At 37.5% G+C, this 22576-nt stretch overlaps 1 protein-coding gene across 1 annotated transcript in view; it reads left to right on the top strand.

Moving 5' to 3' along the window:
* Positions 1-22576, top strand: part of LOC139009894 (uncharacterized) — a 231950-nt gene that overhangs the window by 180629 nt on the left and 28745 nt on the right. Inside the window, exons 9-15 of the mRNA XM_070414044.1 lie at positions 8644-8736; positions 10978-11052; positions 13761-14140; positions 17434-17812; positions 18115-18244; positions 19084-19256; positions 20985-21121. Of these exons, the coding sequence (XP_070270145.1) occupies positions 8644-8736; positions 10978-11052; positions 13761-14140; positions 17434-17812; positions 18115-18244; positions 19084-19256; positions 20985-21121 (1367 nt within the window). The remainder of the gene's footprint in view (positions 1-8643; positions 8737-10977; positions 11053-13760; positions 14141-17433; positions 17813-18114; positions 18245-19083; positions 19257-20984; positions 21122-22576) is intronic.

Consider the following 22576-nt stretch of genomic DNA (forward strand, 5'->3'; position numbering starts at 1 on the left):
ATATTTATATACTCTATGTGAGGCTACTAGAAACATAAGAAATACAAAAAATTCACTGTTAATAACTAATTCTCAAATTGCCCCCCATAAAAATAAAATCCCCCCCTGCGGGGTGTGTGCCACACATTGGAAACCACTGGTCTAAAGGGACCTCCTTTGTAGGTAACTTTCAGTCTCTTTCTTGTAGCCTTTAAGATTGTTTCTTAGTTTTTCATGTTTGCCATTTTAATTATGATGTGTCTAGTGTAGGTCTTTTTGGGTTCATCATGATTGGGTTCATCTTGAACTTGAATGACTATTTCCTTCACCAGGTGAGGGAAATTTTCTGCTATATTTCTTCAAACAGGTTCTCTGTTCCTTGCTCAGATTCTTCTACTTCTGGAACCCCTATGATGTGAATATTGTTATGTTCTATGTTGCTCCAAAGCTCTGTTTTCAATTGCTGCTCTGAGTTTGTGTTTTTTCTAACTCATTTTCTAATTCGCTGTTTTGGTCCTCCACTTATACTCTACTGTTTATTGATTCCAGGGAATTTTTTATTTCAGCTATGCCATTCTTTATTTCTGCTTGATTCTTATTGATGGTTTTTACCTCTTTTTTATGCTGCTGTAGTTCCTGTAGTTCTCATTAAGTTCTAGAATATTCTCATTAAGTTACTTGTAGTTCTCATTAAGTTGGTTGAGCACCTTTATGACCATTACTTTGAATTATTTCATTTAATTCCTTTTTCTGGCAATTCCTCCTTTTCTTTCATTTGGGAATTGTTTCTTTGTCTCACCATTTTTTCTGTTCCTTTGTCTTTGTTTCTATATCAAACTGCTATGCTTCCAAAACTTTGTGGGGTGGTCTTATCTAGTAAGTGTTTTGTGGGACCCAGTGGTGCAGTGTCTTAGAGCTCCTGAGCTGGGTGCTGTAGGAATGCCCCTTGTTTGAGTTATTTTGGTTTTCCTGTTGTAATTGTGTCTTGAATGTTGTTGTTCCATTCATGAATGGAATCTCCTCTCAGGCTGGCTAACTATGAGGCTCACCACTGACCACGTTGTGTGGCTCTGTGGATGTGCTGATGGAACAGGACAAAATACAACATATCAAAGCCAGCAACAAAAGAAACAAAACCAAAACATACAACAATTACAAAAGTAACCACCAGAGAAGAGAGAATTAGTAGAAAGAAAAAAATAGTAAGAGTGACAGGAAGCCCAGAGGTCAGAGTGGGACCATCCAGCTTTAAGCTCCGTGGAACCATAAAAGACACACTCAGGAGGCAGACTCAGTGAGCACCAAAGCCCCATCGAAGCAAGTCTAGCCCCAGAGGGGTGCCTCCAGCACAGAAGTTCTCCCACCGCAGACACAGCTGATTCTCACAGCCAATTGACCTGGAGGTCAATTCCTCACAGTGATAACTACAACAATCAAGGCTTAACCACAACAAGGCTGTGCACAAAGCCCGCAAGGGGGTGCACCAAGAGTGTCTACCTTAGGTAATTGGGACACTTAGCACAGAAAGGCACTCTATCGACACAGCGAAGCATAAAAAAATGCCGAGACAAAGAAACAGGACACAAATGACAGAATTGGAGGAAAGCAAACTGTTGGATATAGAGTTCAAAACCACACTTTTAAGGTCTTTAAAGAACTGTTTAGAAGCCCTCAAAAAGACTGGTAAGACCGCCGATAAATGTAGTGAGATCCTCAAGAAATCTAATGAGACCCTCGATGTTGTGATAAAGGACCAACTAGAAATTAAGCATACACTGACTGAAATAAAGAATATTATACAGACTCCCAACAGCAGACCAAAGGGTCACAAGGATCAAGTCAAAGATTTGAAATATGAAGAAGCAAAAAACACCCAACCGGAAAAGCAAAATGAAAAAAGAATCCGAAAATATGAAGATAGTGTAAGGAGCCTCTGGGACAGCTTCAAGCGTACCAACATCCGAATTATAGGGGTGCCAGAAGATGAGAGAGAGCAAGATATTGAAAACCTATTTGAAGAAATAATGACAGAAAACTTCCCCTACCTGGTGAAAGGAATAGACTTACAAGTCCAGGAAGCGCAGAGAACCCCAAACAAAAGGAATCCAAAGAGGACCACACCAAGACACATCATAATTAAAATGCCAAGAGCAAAAGACAAAGAGAGAATCCTAAAAGCAGCCAGAGAAAGAAAATCAGTTACCTACAAGGGAGTACCCATACGACTGTCAGCTGATTTCTCAACAGAAACTTTGCAGGCCAGAAGGGAATGGCAAGAAATATTCAAAGTGATGAATACCAAGAACCTACAACCAAGACTACTTTATCCAGCAAAGCTATCATTCAGAAGTGAAGGCCAGATAAAAAGCTTCACAGATAAGAACAAGCTAAAGGAGTTCATCACCACCAAACCAGTATTATATGAAATGCTGAAAGGTATCCTGTAAGAAGAGGAAGAAGAAGAAAAAGGTAAAGATACAAATTATGAACAACAAATACACATCTATCAACAAGTGAATCTAAAAATCAAGTGAATAAATAATCTGATGAACTGGTGATTGTAATAGAATCAGGGACATAGAAAGGGAATGGACTGACTATTCTTGGGGGGGGGGAGAAAGGGGTTTGGGGGTGAGTGAAGAGATTAGACAACAATCGTGCACCTATGGATGAGGACAGTGGGTGGGGAGTGAGGGCAGAGGGTGGGGTTGGAACTGGGTGGAGGGGAGTTATAGTGGGAAAAAAGAGTAACTAATGTAATAATCTGAACAATAAAGATTTAATTAATTAAAAAAAAAAAGAATGATAGAAGAAAAGAAAGTAAGAAAAAATATAAGGAGGAAAAAACAACAAACAAAAACAAAACAAAAAAACATAAAAAAGGGGGAGAAGAAAAAGGTATATGAAGGGGAAGAGTTGAGATAAAGAAAATAAGAATAAAGTCTAGGAGAATGAAAATGGTATAAAATAAAAGAATAAGACAAAAAGTTGAAAAGGAAAATAGAGGAGAAAGCAGGTAGGCCCAAAATAAGAAAGAAAAAAAAAAGATACAAAAGCAGGAGAAAAAGAAAAAAATGATTGAGTAGGAAAAAGGAAGAGAAAAATTAGATATATGAATGAAACAGTAGAGACTAAAATACTATCAAATCAATAAAGTAGATAGATACAGAAGATAAATTAGAAAAGGGGAGAGGAAAAAAAAAAGAAAGAAAAAAGTGAAGTGGCATTCATCTTAGCAAAGTTTAGTGCCTCCTGGGAGCTCCCTTTGAATCCTGCTCTTCTTCTGACTGCAGCCAACTGTTCTGTCTGCCAATTTTGGACTTCCAGGAAGTACTTAGTTGCTAACCACTGTCAGAAACTGTCCTCCTTTGGTTTTCAGCAACCTGTTTGAAGCTCCAACTGATCCACAGTTTGTGTCTGTCTCCACAGGACTTGGCTGCATGTAGGAGGAGCCAAGTTGCCCTCTAAAGCAATTTTTTTAAAAAAAATCCTCTCCTGAGGATATTTTTTTCATTGATTTTTAGAGAGAGTGCAAGGGAGAGGGAGAGACAGAGAGAAACACCGATGTGAGAGAGACACATCGATTGGTTGCCTCCTGCATGCCCTAGCCTAGGGCCAGGAGCCTGCAACTGAGGTACCTGCCCTTGACCAGAATCAAACCTGGGACCCTTCAGTTCACAGGCTGATGCTGTATCCACTGAGCTAAACCTGCTAGGGCTAAAGCAAGTTTTTTTTAACAGCATGGGCCTCAAAGCTGGATTAGTGAGTTTCCCCAGGTTCCCTGGTCTCCACCTCCCCTCTCCTTTGCCTGCCAGCCAGCTGTCAATCTTAATCACTCAAATGTCTGTTTCTGAAAGGGCTTTAGGAAGAATTGGGAGTCTAGACCTCTGGGTCTCCCATGAGGGGGAGGTATTGTTTAGATCTCAGGGAAAGTGGTGGGTGTGTATCCCTGTGCTAGAGCTACTCCTCTGCTAGTGTTTCAGAATATTACTTTGCCTTTGGCGGGGCAGAGATCCTTGTGTGAAGACCAGTGAGGTCACCTGGAAACCTTTCCTATCAGCTTTCCCATTCAGGGGAAGCATCAGTCAGGTACCCTGGATAGTGGGGTGGATGGCTCCATCCCCAGTCTAGTCATTGTTGCTTCCTAAGACTGTTCAAACCCCTAGGCTTGTCTCCTCTGTGAAACTCAAGATGTTGGGTGTGGCTGTCAGGGCTCCTGAGGGTGTGTCAGGTGGTGTTTTTTTCCTTTTCCTTAGCTGTGGCTTCTGGGAGGGGCTAGCTCCTTTCAGGAAAAATGGCTGTTTCAGTTTGGGGAGTGGGTATACCCAAATGCAGGACTCCTGGCTGCTATTTTTCCACGTCTCCCCCAATGATTCTTGCCCCAGCCTCTCCTTATGCCAGTGGTTCTCAACCTTCTGGCCCTTTAAATACAGTTCCTCATGTTGTTATGGGTTCACTCAGCGAGATAGACCACTGACTCAGAATTTAAATTTAAGAGCCTTTATTAAGCTGGCCAGCTGACTACAGTTACAGCACCCTCCCGAAGCAAAGGCTGAACTGCAGCGCAGACTACAGGAATTACAGTATTTTTATTTGCAAAAACCACAAAGTTACAAAACCTTAATTCCCGACACAGTATAGTATCAGTATCTTCCTATCTATGTGTTTTAGGAACAGAGAGTACAGCATATTGAGAAGGGGCCATGAGACCATATCTCAAGGCCTGGCCTGATGTCAGTACCTTCCTATCTATGTGTTTTAGGAACAGACAGCACAGCGCTCCCCGTCTGGCCAAAGTGCCAGATATGCAGCCCAGTACATTGTGACCCAACCATAAAATTATTTTTGTTGCTACTTCATAACTGTAATGTTGCTACTGTTATGAATCGTAATGTAAATATCTGATATGCAGGATGGTCTTAGGTGACCCCTGTGAAAGGGTCGTTCGACCACCAAAGGGGTTGCGACCCACAGGTTGAGAACCACTGCCTTATGCAACTTGAGTCCACACTGCCCTCCCTCCAATAACGCCTCCAGTGAATAGCTGCAAATGAAACTCCTGTGATCTGTATTTTAAAAACAAACAAACAAACAAGCAAACAAACAAACACAACAGAAACCAAGGCTTTCTCTCTGACCAGCTCAAGTCTACTGGCTCCAGACTCCCGACCTTTTACAGCTGGATGTTACATGAGTTACAGTAACAGCTCAGTGCTGGGAAGCCCAGCACGGGTTCCGGGAGGCCTTGATCTTTTAAAGGAAAAGACCCTCCTGTAGCCAAAAGATCCCTCTTCACTCTTGGCCTACAGCCCATGGAAGATGGATTAGTCCCTCTTGCAACCTCTCCCTTCCTACCAGTCTCCAGGTGTTTTCTGTTCTTCCCTGCTCAATGTCTCCTCCTCAGCTGGACCTCACTTGGTAATTTTGGATGTGTGTTTCCCACTTTAGTTTTATTTCCAGTGTGGCCCTGGGAGGAGGTGCAAGAAAGGTTTGTGTATTCAGCCACCATTTTCTCTTCTATACTTATCTTTTAAAACCATCTAAATATTATCATTTTACCTTATTCCTTACATTTTACCCATGTATTTAATGTTCTTTCTTTTTTATTTTCTTTTTCTAGCATCTCAGAGCAGTGGTTCTCAACCTTCTGGCCCTTTAAATACAGTTCCTCATGTTGTGACCCAACCATAAAATTATTTTTGTTGCTACTTCATAACTGTAATGTTGCTACTGTTATGAATCGTAATGTAAATATCTGATATGCAGGATGGTCTTAGGCAACCCCTGTGAAAGGGTCGTTCGACTGCCAAAGGGGTCGCAACCCACAGGTTGAGAACCTCTGAACTCAGAGCTTTCTTTCTGGAATCATTTTACCTACCGTCTTCATAAAGTATGTCCTTTAGAATTTTCTTTAAAATAAAGTGGGAAGTCTGCAGTTGGAACGTCTGTCCATTGGTTGCCTCCCCCACACACCCCAACTGAGGCTGGGGAATGAACTCGAAACCCAGGTGCATGCCCTGGACAGGGAATTGAACCAGTGACCCTTGGGTCTACAGGCCGATGCTCTAACCACTGGGATGCTGTCCAGGGCTACTGTAGTTTTAAAATTTGGTTTTGTGTTTTTCTTTTTAGAATTTAAATTTTTCTCTAATCTATTATTTTGTGGTGTTTTGTTTCTTTGTGTATCTGTCTTTAAATGTTTATCATTATATTTAAGACATTAGTTTTAGGAAATATTTGAGACAGAATGGTGGTTACTTCCTCCAGGAAAAATTTTTTTGTCAGAACCGGGGAACTTTACCACTCAGAGACAGCCTTAATATAAGGTTGAGGCTTGTGTTTCTCTGACCACCCTCATGATAAAGCCCAAGCTGAAAATCTACACAAAGGTTAATTTTCTTTTCTTCACTCCTTTTTTTGACACATGTGATTGTTTTGTGAGCATATATATGTTTTTATTGATTTTAGAGAAAGAGAAAAGGAAAGGAGGAGAGAGAGAAACATGGATATGAGAGAGAAACATTGATCAGTCACCCCCTGCACACACCCCAACCAGGGATCAAACCCACAACTCAGGCGTGGTGACTTTTGGTGCATGGGACGATGCCCAATCAGCTGAGCCACACCAGCCAAGGCCCTTTCATTCACTATATATATATATATATATATATATATATATATATATATATATCTCAAAGGTAGAGATTTATTGAAGAACAAGTACAGATTCCTAGTGGGGAGGGGGAAAGGGTCCCTCCTTTCATTCACTCTTAACCTGAATGTATAGCCTTGAATACTTGTATATTTTGAACATTTACATGTATATATATATATAAAATCAGGTTTGACACCTCAGGTAGATCAGGTAAATTCTGGTCTTCAATTTCTGTCACCCTTGGCCCAGGAAGTTGCATATGTGCATCTCAAATTGGCAGCTATTTTAGCATACATCCTGAGAATAAAAACATCTTTGAATTCTGGACTTACCTTTCTAGATTCCGGCCTTTTCTTAGATTTTGACCTTCTATCTGTTCATCATCTTGTTAGCTTTTTGATGCTTTGAAGATTATGTTTTTCATATTACATGTAGCTTTCTTAGTTTTCCTCAGCAGAATTATCTAGCATGCCATAATTAAAAGCAGAAGTCATAATTGTTTTCATTTTTATCTGCATCCTAGCTTTTATTGCATGCATACCAATTTCAGCAATATTCCTGGACTGGAGCAGGAGAATGTTTCCATCAGGTATCATGTAAGCAATACTGTAATTGCCCTAAAAGCAAATTAGTTTGGGCAATATTTTGACAGATTCCAACATATGAATCATGTTCTCTTTTAAAAAGCAATAATTGATTGTTAGTAAATTCTGCTGTTTTAATATATGTAAAGTACACTACAGTAAGTCCTCACTTAACATTGTGGATAGGTTCCATGACTTAAAGCAAAATGACATGTAATAGAACTGATTTTGCCATAGGCTGATTGATATAAAAATAGTTAAGTTCCTATGGCAGTGCATCAATGTTATAAAACGTTACTCGAGGACCTGCTGTATTAAGGTTTTGTCCTTGTTATTGTTAAAAGCATTCTTTTAAATACAGCTGAGACAGAAGTAGGTTTACAGTTGTAAATGAAACACAGAATGTATTCTTATATTTTCCAATTAATTATTGTGTTATTTTCTATACAAACAACTGTAAACCTACTTTAGCCCTACCCTATATGTAATTGCTGCTATTCCATCATATTTAAATATTTTGTGTAGGCATATGATAAAATTGTTCCAAAATTTCTTGCATATCACATAGTTTGTCTTTGAAGAATAATGATAAAATAACCCAAGTCTCTTTTTGTTATGTCTGGTAATATTCTTACAATGTGCTCTAACTACTTTTTAAAATACAACAAATACTTATGTAATACCCTTTGTAATACTTTAAGCGAAAAATTAAAAAAAAATAAAATAAAATAAAATAAAATAAAATACAACAAAAGAGGATGTACAAAAAAAATAAATACTTGGTGATTCCTAAGTTACCCATAGTCTTCTCCATATCTGTTTCATTCTCAGTGATAATTACATGGTGCTTTTTAAAGCTGATTTTCAACTGAATAAGTGTTTTTTGAATGAATTGAATAAGTACTGTTTGTTTCTCCATATCTAAATTGCTGATTACAGGATAGAGAAATAGCACATTTAATAATAATTATAACCACTGCAGCAGTTTACCCATGCAACAATAAATGTGCATATATAAAAATTCACCGATAGAGTTTGAAATATAAGGGATTTTCATTTAGTTTAACATTTAGAATGTTTACTTGTAGTTCACAGTCAATAGTAACACTGACAGTCAATCCAAATGATATGTTTTATTCATAATCCTGCTGTTGACATGCTGCATAGATTCAATACTAACCTGTGAGATCACAGGATCATTGATTGCTCCTAAGATTAGGGTTGCCAGAAATAATGTAGGTGTATCCACTTGACTTTGATGCAACTCTAGTGAATGTTTTCTGCAATTCTATCCTTTCCATACATTTCTCTTTTGTAATAATATTGTTTTGTTGAGTGACAGTGATCATAGGTTTTTTTAAAAAAATCATAGGCTTTTAAAAGTATTTCACTATATAATTTAAAACTGTTATCTTTTTACCACAGAGTGCTCAAGCAAGTAGAATTTTAATTGAGAATTTTTTATCTGAAAGCAAGGAAAGTGTCATTGCTTTAAGTCAGCGTAGCAGAAGTCTGAGGGTATGTATACCTTTAATTCTGAATTGTAGGTTGGTTGTTTTATCTGCCTATAGCTCAGATAATATTTCTAGAAATCCTGAAATTATTTCTTGGTGGTTCTCCAATCCAGAAAATGTCTCACAACATTTGCTGGTGTCTTTGTTGAGAGCACATTTCCTCTTTTGAAACATGTTGTCTTCATGACCCCCACAAGATGTTGTTTACTAATCAATGGCAGGGTATCTGCTATGAGTTTTCCTAAAATTTCTAAAACTTCTGTTTTTGTAGTTACCACTTCTTGCCTAGGTCCTCAATGATCAAAGGAACATGATTTTAAGTGTTTTTATAATGGGGAATTGTTCATGGCCATGTAACAGAGTAAAACTGAATTCTCTAAATGGCGATTAGACTTGTGTTCATCTTTATCACTACAGTGTATCCTAGTAAGTGAATTAAATAATACACACAATCATGGAGGAAAGAGATTGTGACTGAGACCAATTTATATAATTGGTCTAATAAGTTTCCTGAATGCTATGGGGATAAGCAAGAAACAGTTATTTTTCTCTCATTAGTGCCTTCAGCCCTCTACTCCCCTTGGATGATATCTCGGGAAGCTAAGTGTTACACAGTAGAGAGTCTTAGTCCCACGGGACAAATCAAATCCCTATTCTAGTCAGTTAACTAGACTATATGTCCATGCCTTTTCCCATATAGTTAGGTAATACTTTTTTTTTGAGGGGATAATATTTCTATTTAATATAGACCACTCTCTTTCTATTTTCCTTATAGCACTTATTAAATGTTTATCCTTATATATGTTTGATCTTTGTTTCCCTCACCAGTCTGGGGTCATATCATTCTTGTTCACTGTTTTATCCATAACACCTAGAGTGGTGACCATCACATACAAAATAATTGAACCAACAAATGACACTTTCTAGTTTGAAATGCCATTTGCACTTTCTAGACTACTGTAGCAGCAGTACCTATACCTACCTGTCAGATAATTCCCATTTTTAGTAGCTGCTTCTTTCAATCTATCCTCTTTCCTGCCCCTGCTATATATTCTTAAAACACAGGTATGATTATGTTACTTATGTCTTAACAAACTGAATAATTCCACCTACCAAATAAAGTTAGAGTGCTTGACTAAGTCTCATAACCTGGCCTCAACTATATTTTCTATCCTACTTCCTAGTATACTTCTGCCTCCATGTAGCCTCTATGTACCTGTACTCTATCTGCACCAGAGTCCGTGGGGACCAAAATCCCAGCACTTTGACACTTCTAGGTTCATGTTTAGGCTATTCCATTGACCTGGGATGTTCGCAATCCCTTCTCAGTCCATAGAAATGTCATGGCCTTTCACAACCAACCCTGATGCTACGTACCTCTTTAAGCCAGTCTGTTAAGGTTCTTTTCCATTCAGAATTGACCTCTCTCTCTTGGGTTTTTTTACACCTGATTTATGCCATCTCACTGCCACAGCCAATTTGGATTATAGTTATTTCTTTATGTCTGTTTCTACTATAATAGTGGTCGAGGTCATGGAACATACTGATATACTTCCCAACTCTTTTAATATAATAGTAAGAGATAATAAGTGATAACATTTGTGTGCTCCTGTGGAGTAGAAGGTTGAAGTTACTCATGATTAGAGGTGAGTGTTCATGGGGCAGTAGTTGCTCCAGGTTCCACAATTACAGCTCCAGGGCTAAGGGGATTAATGGCTCAGCATATCCATGGTACATTCACACGCACCTGTGCCATTTATGCCAACCGGAAAAATGCATATAGCACTTTACACAGAGCAGATACTAACTAGTTAAATTTTAAAAAAGAATTTCAAAATCAATGAATAGATTTTATGTTCTGCTCTTCTCTGTCAATTTAATGACTTCAAAATCAGTAAGAACCCTACTTAATCAGTCTTTCTGCATTTTTTAACTTACCTAAGCAGTTACCAATAGTCAACTGTCATATATTTTAGTTTAACACATAGTATCTACAGCCAGTGTATAATTACCCTTTTAATTTTTCTTTATCGATGATTTTAGAGAGACAGAAAAAGGAAGAGAGAGAAACAGAGATTGAGAGAGAAAATATATCCATTTATTGTTCCACTTATTTATGCATTCATTGGTTGCTTCTTGTATGTGCCTTGAAGGGGGATCAAACCCACAACCTTGGCACATTGGGGTGACACTCTAACCAACTGAGCTACCTTGCCAGGGCCTAATTACCATCTTATTATTTCAGATGTTTTCCCAAAGAAAATCTTTATCATGTGAAAATATCCCAAAAGATTTCAGCACACCATCTTCAATATTAAAGGTATGATGATTTTTCAGTTTTTATTATTCAAAAGAAATATTTATCTTACTAGTAATAATCACCACCTGTGCATTTTTGTTTTCCTGAAATATGGGGCTGGTTGTTTCATCCAGAGTTGACTGAAAGTTTGGATTTGAGTGTGTATCTGGTAGCCCATGTATGATTGTGGTTGGTGATTCCAAGTTAAAATTTTCAGTGGCACTTGGAAGTGTCTCATAGTCATAGTTTGACTTTACCTGGTATATTATAAATCAAGTCACTTACAATATTGAACTATACTTGCATCATGCGCACAATTTTAAAACAAAGCAATGGTCAGAAAGTGATAAATGGAAGAGCAAAAAATAAATAAATAAATAATCCTATATAATAAAAGAGAAACATGCAAATTAACTGTCTCTCTGCTATGCTCAAGCCACGCCCACAAGCCACGCTCACCAGCCAATCAGGAGCGAGCATGCAAATTAACCCAACTGAGATGGCCGCAGCCATGGAGCTGGAGTGAGCAGGAGGCTTGGGTTGCCCTCGGCGATGGAGGAGGCCAAGCTTCCCACCTGCCCTGGCCAGTCCTAGGCTCCGCTCAAGGCTACAAAGTTTCAAATATAGAAGATAAATAAATCCCAGATACCTGCTTCCAGCTGGCCATGGCCTCTGCTCAAGGAGGGGCTGGGCTCTGCTCAAGGCTACAAAGTTTCAATTATAGAAGATAAATAAATCCCAGGAAAAAAAGAAGAAAAAACGGAGAGGCTGGGAACTTGGGTCGCTGGGGGGCGTGGCCAGCCTGAAAATGGCCATCAGCCCTTCACCCAGTGACCAGGCACCCCAGTGGGGACCTCCACCCTGAAGGCGGTGTGGCCAGCCTGAAAATGGCCCTCAGCCCCTCACCCAGGCTGGCCACACCCCCATTGGGTGAGGGTCCCTGCTGGGGGGTGAGGCCAGCCTGAAAATAGCCATCAACCCCTCACCCAGACTGGCCAGGCACCCCAGCGGGACCTCCCACCCTGAAGGGGCTGTGGCCAGCCTGCAAACAGCCATCAGTCCCTCACCCAGGCTGACCACACTCCCATGGGCTGAGGGTCCCAGCTGGGGGGCTTGGCCAGCCTGAAAACAGGCATCAGCCTCTCACGGAGGCTGACCAGGCACCCCAGTGGGGACCTCCATCCTGAAGGGGGTGTGGCTAGCCTGAAAATGGCCCTCAGCCTCTCACCCAGGCTGGCCAGGCATGCCAGCGGGACCCCTACCCTGATCCAGGACACCCTTCAGGGCAAACCAGCCAGCCCCCACCCATGCACTAGGCCTCTATCCTATATAATAAAAAGGTAATATGCAAATTGACCATAACAGCAGCATGCCTGGGAATGACTGGTCACTATGACACACACTGACTACCAGGGGGCAGACGCTCAATGCAGGAGCTGCCCCCTGGTGGTCAGTGCGCTCCCACAGGGGGAGCTCTGCTCAGCCACAAGCCAGGCTGATGGCTGTCAGCACAGCGGTGGTGGCGGGAGCCTCTTCCGCCTCCTCAGCAGCGCTAAGGATGTCCGACTGCAGCTTAGGCCTGCTCCCTGCTGGCAAATGGACATCCCCTGAGGGCTCCTGGGCTGCCAGAGGGATGTCTGACTGCCAGCTTAGGCCCGATTCCCCGAGGAGCAGGTCTAAGCCAGCAGGTGGACATCTCCTGAGGGGTCCCAGACTGCGAGAGGACACAGGCTGGGCTGAGGGACCACCCTGAGTGCACAAATTTTTGTGCACCACGCCTCTAATAATAAATAAATGGTAGAGCAAGTACTTTAAACCCACACCTCTTCTTATCAAATGAAATGGACTTCCTCTTTACCAAGAATTCATAGGCATTTCTGAGCAGCTGGTTCTTACCTTCAGTGGCATTGAGTCCTAGTTCCAAGGTGTTTCCACGCTCCCCCTCCCCACAAAATCTGATAGCTTTCTTGATTCTCCACATCAGTTGCCTCTAACCTGCTTGTAATTTGCCTAACTTTATCCTGCTTCTTATTATATTTCTGATATTCTTCTTTCTTACTGACTTGTTGATTCCTCTGTTTTGTATCCCTGGGCACTGACACTATTCTTAAAATTTATTTTATTGACATATAACATATTAGTTTTAGGTATACAATAATTATTTGATATTTGTATATACTGTGAAATAATCACCACAGAAAGTCTAGTTAACATCCATCACCACATAGTTATACATTATTTTCTTGTGGTGAGAACTTTTAAGATCTACTTTCTTAACAACTTTGAAATATGCAAGACAGTATTTGATGCTATAATGCTGCACATTACATCCCAATTAACTTTATAAACTTTTTAAGAACATTAAGAATACATGATTTGCCCTAACCGGTTTGGCTCAGTGGATAGAGCATCGGCGTGCAGACTGAAAGGTCCCAGGTTTGATTCCGGTCAAGGGCATGTACCTTGATTGCAGACATATCCCCAGTAGGGAGTGTGCAGGAAGTAGCTGGTCGATGTTTCTCTCTCATCTATGTTTCTAACTCTCTATCCCTCTCCCTTCCTCTCTGTAAAAAAATCAATAAAATATATTAAAAAAAAAAGAATACATGATTAAAAAATTTTTCAATAGTGACCAAACTACATTAATAGTAATTGTAATTAAATTAATTTTAAATGTACATCAACTAAATTGATTTTATTTTTTTCTGCCTCTTTGTTTCCTCATTAAGAAGAGAACAAATTCTGCAGTTGAATTGATTAAGGAGCATACCAAAGCTCCATTAGAGGTTAAGAATGACATGGAAAGCAATATAAAAGAGGTGCTGTTTCAGAGAGCTAAGGAGTTGGAGCGTCGTCAGAAGCTTGAGCAAAATGAAACTGAGGAAACCATCACTGTGAAAGAAAATATAGATAACATCTTAGATACCATGGAGGACAGTCACAGTCTGAGAAATCTGTCTATTTCTCTCATTGAAGCATCTAGAAAAGCTGGCATTAGTTACATTGTTTACCCCAAGAAAAAGAAGATGAAATGGAAGAAAGCATTGAAATTCTCTAAACTTTCAACTGTGTTGGCTGAGTTATCCAAGCCTCCAAAAATTCTAAGCAGGTCTTATTTAATCAATAATTATTATATTTAAGAAATGCATTGTGGTTTTGGATTTAACTTTATAAACACACTCATTGAATGTGGGGCTGATATAAGGGCATGAAGTAAGACTAAATCAATTTGATGGCTAAATGAAATCTTTTAGTAGAAAAAAATAAAATCTACTGTTATTTTTCTGAAGTTAGTTAGGACCAAAACCCAACCACTGCTCCAAACAAATACCACCCATTCAAAAGCCAAAATAGATTGCTGAAGTTGAATATTTAAAAAAATTTTAAACTATTGAATTGAGTAATAAATCCAGATAGACAAATTGTTTTTTGTTTGTTATGAGCCCTAATTCAGAGATCAACACAAAGAAATAATTTTTCTTCCACCTTGGAAGTATTAGTATCATGTTTAGAAATATGGAGGGACCTAAATTAACAACAACTGAAAGTCCAGGTATGTTAATACTTAAGTGTTCAGGACATAACTTTCTTACGACCCAGGCATTGTCAAAATAGTTTCCAAAGAGCTGTGGGCTTTGTTCTCTTTCAGTATCCCCAAGTTGCAATAAATACTTCATTAAACTTATGCCCTTTTGAAAAGTAAAGACTTTCCTGATTATAAGAGAGTCACAAATGTGTTGTTCACTTTATAAATAATTGCTAATTCTGAAAAGCGTTCATTATATGTTAGTGTGGTAACTTATTGTCCTTTAGAAGACTGAGGCTGGGAATAATCCTATGTAGGTGTAAGCAGATAGAGATCAACCTTAGTGGAGAATGCCATTCAAGTGCCAAGTTCTCTGTGCACTAAAGTTTGTTTCCCCTGCAACAAATATATCTGGAAGGTTTTTTGTTAGATCATTTTTAGAAGACTTTAGGTAGGTTTTTCTATGTTGACAAATGTTTTGGATCTGAATCAGAAGATTGCTTATACATTTTTGATACATTTTCTCTTTTCAAAGTATTATGAATTTCACCATCCTAGAAAGGATACTACACAGCACCATTTTGGCTGTGCACCTGTACTTTGGCTGTGCACTGAAGTGATTTCTATCTATTAGTATATAAAGGAAAATAGCAGATTCAACACTGCTTTGGTGGGATGTTTTCCTGCTTCCTGGTCCTTTGTCATCCTATCTAATAATAGTCTAACATGGTAATTGACCATACCTTCGCTACACCTCCCATTGGCTAATCAGCAAGGTATGCAAATTAACCACCAACAAAGATGGCGGTTAATTTGCATACCTAGTCACGAAGCGGCAGAGCAAAGACTGTAGAGGCTCCGGCCGGAGCAACGAAGGCTTAAAGGTGGCTCCGGCCACAGCAGTGAAGGCTTGAAGGCAGCTCCAGCCAGAGAAGCGAAGGCTTGAAGGCGTCTCCGGCTGGAGTGAAGGCCTGGGTCCTGGGTGCCGGAGGAAAACTGGTGCCGGCAGCCAGGGGAAGGGAAGGCCTATTGCACGAATCTTTTCCTGTAACAGGCCTCTAGTTTTGATTATAAAGTTTAACACGTAAAGAGATTTATTTGCTTTTTGCCCAACTGCAGGCTTAGTAGTTGATGTCATGGTTCAATTTCCGATCAGGGCACATACTCATGTTGTGGGCTCGATCCCACATTGGGGATGATGCAGGAGAGAGTTGATTAATGATTCTCTCTCATCACTGAGGTTTCTATCTCTCTCATCCTCTCCTTTCCTCTCTGAAATTAATAAAAATGTATTTTTAAAAAATAAAGAGATTTATTTGCTTTTTAATAACTAAATTTGAAATTTGTATAGGCAGAGGTAGAGGCAATAAAACAAACTATGGTAATATTGATCTAAGATAATACATTGGTAGAGCTATCCTACTTTCTTTTTTTAAAAAATCTTACATTAAATTACCACAGAATTATAGTATGAAATAATTGTTATTTTAAAACAAATTTATGAAGCAATTTCAAAAAATTTTTATTTTTATTTTTATAGGTTGAGATCTTTCTTTCACTAACCTTAACTTGGTTAACACAGAAATACCTTTCTTACCATTTTATATCAGCTCTTTAAGCTTGTTTAATCACACTCATTCTTGGCTAGCTCCCAAACTTGGCTAGCACTTCCAAACTTGACCTCGTTCTGAAAGTGAATCTGTGGTTTCAATCCTGGTTTTCTTGGCCTGTCTTACTTCACTACACAAGACAGGCAGATTTATTTTCTACAAGGAGGAGATGACTTATATTCCTAAGTACCATTAATCTGTAATTTTCCTAATGGTCAAGTATTGCTTTTAGTATATTATGTTGGTGGACAATATGGGATGGAATGGGTTAGTTCCAGAGATTTCCATTTAACCTTTATTATCATTATCTCCCTCAGTGTACAGCTTATGTAGTTATTAGTTGATTTATTGCCACTACACATTCTAGGACTAGGTGAATTATCACAGGATGGATCCATGTCTCATTAGATCCACTCTTAGGTGGTTTCAGGCCAAGATTCTTTCTACCACTTGGTCTTCATAATTCCCTAATTTCATTGATGGATTTTAGTGGCTTCCACAGTGGGTATCTGTAGATCAGCATAAGTTTTAGAGCCAGTATCTAATAATTCCCAGAAGGGTTGGGTATTTACTCTTTCCAAGATCTTTGGAAGCTTTTGGGGAATAAGTCATTAAATATAGGGTGTCCCAAAAATGTATCTGCACACTTGAATAATTAAAAAGACAGTGTTTATTAACATACATTTCATTTTCAAAATTGAGTTATTACTTGTTAAAGTGTTATACATTTTTTGGGACACCCTGAATAATTTGGCCACATAGCAAGATCCTTCCTCAATGGGGCCTGGCCTCCCTGTCAGATAAGAGGCTTTGGACTGTGAACTGGCTTAGGTCTGAAAGTTGGGTAAGAGGTTTCACCTAGAGGTGAAAACCTTCTAGATGTTCTTAGATAAATAATAAGTAAAAGAACACCTTAGCGGGCTGCCCATCTACCTCATTTAGTTATTGCCACAGATCGTTGCGAGTTAAAATCCTGTGATTACTGTTCTGTCCCTGTGGTTTATTTTGGTAATTGTGACCACCAAATCCAGCTAATACACCAGAAATCAGTGTTTAACAAGTCTCTGGGTGACTTTGGTGAACAACAGAGGAATGGTAATTTTGTTTGTGGTTGAGTTGATTTATTGATTATAAAAGTAATTATATTTCTGTAGATTAAAAAGATTACTCTTTAAAACCTAGGTCAATGTCTCATGGAATCCTTCCAGAACAGAAGAAATATTTGCTCAAACTTCCTTTATATGATCGTCAATTTCGGTGCCCCAGCTTGCCTGCATATTTAAATTTTGACAAATTTGCCGAAAGTAAGGGAGGAATTCCAAAAAATAGTGACTTTCAAACATGGATTCTTGATATATTCTCTAAGAAAAAACCTCAGAAGACAACCAGAAAAGAGAAAGTTGTTAGAATAATTGTTCAGAAAGATGTCCCTGTCAAAGAGAAAGGACCACCAAAACTAGAACTGAATGATTCTTTGAAGTGTGACCTTCCTCCAGAAGTCATTAAACATTATGAATCTGAAGTGGAGATCTTGACCGAAGAAATAAATAACCAGAAAACATATTCTGCATTTTCATATTGTAGGCGTGGCGCTCTGTATAGGAAACTGGGCAAGTTACAGAGTGCCATGGATGATCTACAGGAAGTAAGTTTTATTTAATCAAAATAACAATGTTAAAAATTTAAACTTGCATATAACTATACAGTAATTTTTACTAAAATTTTAAACAATTAATTTGTAGTGTACCTTTGAGATTGTGAAATTATATTTATTGACATTTTCAAATAATAAATATCAAAAGTACTAGATCTTATTTGTCAGATTGGGAGGTACTATTTTATATCATACACATAACAAAGCCATTGGGATCAATAGTGCTTGAAATCTGATAGTATATTTTCCTTCAGTAAATCAACTTTAATTGAATTTATACATATATTTTCTAGGCTATATTCTTGGAACCATTGTTTCTCAATGCCTATTGGCACCGACATCTCATTTATCTTTTCCAAGACAAATTTAATGAAGCTTTGGATGATCTGAATTATATAACTAAATATAATAAAAATAATGCAGGTGGGTTGTCTGTGCAGACAGTTATACTAATTATATCTTTACCAAATCTGTGGTCATTTAATGATACTATAAAGATACATAAATCAATAGACCCAGGTCTCTGAACAGGTTGTGACGCTCCTAAGTTAAATTTACTACTGACATAAATTTAAGACTCATATGATCCTACATTATTTTCAAAATAATGGTTTGAAATGTGAAGTTTTTGGTATACATTACAATAAATTGGTTGCTTACTGTTTATCCCAAGATAAAAATATGTCTTTAAAAATTTTTAGCTATAGAAGTGAGTCACAAGTCTTTTCTTAACCACAAATCTCTGAATTAGATTGTAGTGTTCCTAAGACATTTTGGTTGGATGAAATCTACACATTTGACCTTCTGTAACATATTCTAACCAACTCGAACTACTGCCCATGAAACTTTTTGGGAATGAGGAAATGTCATACTCATCTTCGTATCCCAGCATCCACCACATATCCCTAGAATGTATCATGAGCTTAAAACTGCATAAAATTTTGTGCCATCAAAATCTAACTTTTACTACAAACACTAAAAGATTACGAAATATTTCAGACATTCAAAAAAGAAATAGTTAATTTCTGTTACTTTAAATTGAAATTGAAAATGTTTTCAACCATAAATGATTATTTATACAGACTTTGAGAACAAATTTTTTATTGTTGGGGGTGGGGAACACCCCACAAAATCCTTGCCATAAATGGTTAAGAAAGTATAATATTCTAAGACTGGAGTTTTGGAGAAAGAGGGATTAATCTTTAAAATTTTTCCTTTAAAAGGACTGTACCACTAAATTGTGCCTTTTATATTTTCTTTAGAGGCATATTTGTCAAAGGCAGAAATTTTCAGGAAAAGAAAAGAAGTTACTCTGGCAATTCTAAATTATACCAAGGCAATCAAGTTGAAGCCCATGGATGCTGATATATATTTCAGGAGGGGTGAGATGTATGAATTAACAAACAAATTCCTGGCCATGGATGACTTTTCTACAGTAAGTTGTATCACATATAATGCTGCCATTATTTATATATTTTAGTTTATGATATTCTCGTCCTAATATTATAGCAAAGTGTTGTATAATCAAAATTAATTTATTACAGGTTAGGTCCCAGGGCATTCATTATGGAATTGATATTACTACTATGTCAAATAATATTTAAAACTATTATTATTAGTGAATGAATAGATTCAATCAAAGAGTTGGATTTTGGAGATTTGAGTCAATCCTGAGGGGGGTTTGACTTTTCCAGGAAACCTTTGAAAATTGCTTCTTCCCTTTAAACAACAGAGGAAACCATTTTTCACTGAACTCTTGAGACACAGCTGATTCTCTTCTGCCACAAAACCATCTGCTTCTAAAGAAGTGCTTATTGCTCACTCATTCATTCACGAACAAATATTTATTGCTAAGGCATTCTATAATGTAGTGAATAAAACTTCATGAATAAAATAGACATGCTTCTTGCTTATATGGAGCCTATAGTTTAAAGGACAGACATTAAAGAAATAAATACATAGGTAAATATATAATTACAAATTATGATAACTCCTATTAAGAAAATAAAAAAGATGGGGGAGTAATTTATATTTGGTATGGGATATCAGGGAATTCCCTTCAGGAAATGAACTTTTGGCTGAATTGTACATTGAGACTCTATATAATCAGGCAAAATATTACTCTGATTGCAGAATAATTTTAACCTTGATCTCCTGACTTTTAACTCTAAATTCTTAGTTCTTAGTACAGTTGTGAATTTAGAAGTTATTTACATAATTTATCTTTTCATTTTCCCAACTGCCATGTTTCTTAATCCTTGATGGTTAGTCATACACTTCACATTATTTTTGCTTCAAAAGATTATAAGTTTGATAACCTCTGGTCTTAAAATCTTTTCAATACTATTTTCTTTTGAAGATATTGAAATCATTAGATTACTTATTTTATTCATTTCTTCCATCTGGCACCAATAATTTAAAAATTGACTAATGAAGTAACATAAGGCCAAACAAACTTCAATATCTTTAGGTTTTTTTGTTTCTCTATTTTAAAAATAATAATAATAATTATTATTATTATTACTTGATAATTTTTATACTTCTCCCCACCCTCACCCCTAGTATCAATGGTGAGGAGCTTTATAACTGAGTATACAATGATTTAGTCTGTTTACTCTATTGTCTATATGTCAATATGAAATGAATAAATCATGCCAATACCAATTCATTTGCTTTTACCATTTTAGGGATTATATTAATCCATATTTTATTTGATAGAATCAGCCTTGGTCTATTCAGTCTAATATGTAGACAGTCTAATATGTATTATCTTTAATTGGGATAAAATGCTGAGAATATATTGGGGTAAAATTGATAGAGCCAATATAACACTAAGTGAACAATTCACTTATGAAATTTTATCTGTAAAAATTTCAGTGGGGTGAAGCCTTGGTTGCTTGTACATGCCATTTTAGTTCTCTTTCAGAAAACCTCCTCTTTCTAGAACTTGATGATAAGTGAATTTCCTAAAGACGTGGTTTTTAAATGAAAATCTAAAAATTTTTGCATCTGCAGTACTTTGCTTTTATATAATCTGAAGTTTAAAATGTGGCTGTAGTCCATTTAATTTCTAAGGGGTTATATATTTTTCTTGTTTGTCCTTTCCCCATTATGTGATTTGTTTTTGTTTCTCCCCTCCAACCTGACACCCCTCCCCATGCAGTGCATTTTTTATGATCCCAAAAGAATAGATGCATTATTGAAGCGTGGAATGTTTTACTATGAAAATGAAAACTGGAATGCAGCCATACACGATTTTACAGCCTTGTTAAATGTAGATCCCCAAAATTCTCAAGCAAGGTAAGAATTATTTTACATGTAATTTTTGAAATTATAATTTTTTTTGAAATACATTCTCAGGAAAGCAAATTGCTTGAAATACCTCAGACAGCCTTTTAAAAATGTTATCTATTTTGAGTGACCTCAGTGAAGAAAATCTTTACCCTAACAGTAGTGGTTAATTTAATTTAATAAGTCATAAATTTAGAGTTTCATTAGCATTTTCTAAATATTAGTTACATACATGTACTGGGGGATGGAAATGGGCCCAAAGAGGTCAATGGGGAAAAAAGGATACATATGTAAAACTTTCAACAATAAATAATTTAAAAAGTAAATCAAAAAAGAGAAAAAATAATAAAAATAAAATCTTTAAAAATTGAACTATAAAAATAAATAAATAAATTCTAGTCACATTATTAATTTTTAATGCATTGGCTTATGTTTTTATTCTTTGAATATATTTTTATATTCTTTGTATTCAATGAGAACAGAGAACTATTCATTTAGGTTTCTGTAATACAGTGGGGCCTTGACTTACGAGTGTCCCGACTAACGAGTTTTTTGAGATACCAGCTGTCTCTCGGCCGATTTTTTCCATTGAGTTGATAGAGTAATTTGAGTTAACGAGCTCCTTAACAAGCTCCGGTCTCGGAACAAATTAAACTCGTAAGTCAAGGCCCCACTGTATCTTTTATTTTTATCTATCTATCTATCTATCTATCTATCATCTATCTATTTATTTAGAGGAAGGTAGAAGGAGAGAGAGATAGAAACATCAATCGGCTGCCTCCTACTGGGAAGTCGAGCCCACAACCTGGACATATGCTCTGACCAGGAATTGAACCTTTGACCTCTTGGTGCATGGGATGACACCCAACTAACTAAGACACATGGGCCAGGAATAACAGAATTCTCATTTTGTTGCTTTTAATATAAGTTTTGTTATGAAGAGGTTTAAAAAATGTGTATATAGTCATAACTGCTCATCTTTTCACTCACAATTTCTGTTTAATATTAAAATTTTTATAGTAAAATAAAGCATCCATCCAGTAAAGCATACAAGATACAAATGTACAGCTTAATGACTTACCACAATAGTAATACCTGTGTAACTATCACCAGGTTAAGGAACATTTCTAGCAACCTAACAATCCCTTGTTCCTTTGCTTCCCCCAGAAGGCTACCACTGTCCTGACTTTTATTTTAATAATTTCCTTGTAGTTCTTTATAGTTTCATTATGTAAGTATGTGTCCCCAAACACACTTAGTTTAGTTTGCCTGTTTTTTTGAACTGCATATAAATAGGACTAGAGGCCTGATGCACAAAATTTGTGCAAGGGGCTTGGCCCTCACAGCCCCGGCTGCCTTGGCCCTTGTAGCCCCAGCTTCGTCCGGACGGTCATTCTGCTGTTAGGTCTAATAAGCATATTAGCTCTTTATTATATAGGACTAGAGGCCCGGTGCACAAAAATC

The sequence above is a fragment of the Myotis yumanensis genome, unplaced genomic scaffold (genome assembly GCF_028538775.1).
Source record: "Myotis yumanensis isolate MYYU_CA2020_CCGP unplaced genomic scaffold, mMyoYum1.0.hap1 SCAF_1, whole genome shotgun sequence".
NCBI classification, from domain to species: Eukaryota; Metazoa; Chordata; class Mammalia; order Chiroptera; family Vespertilionidae; genus Myotis; species Myotis yumanensis.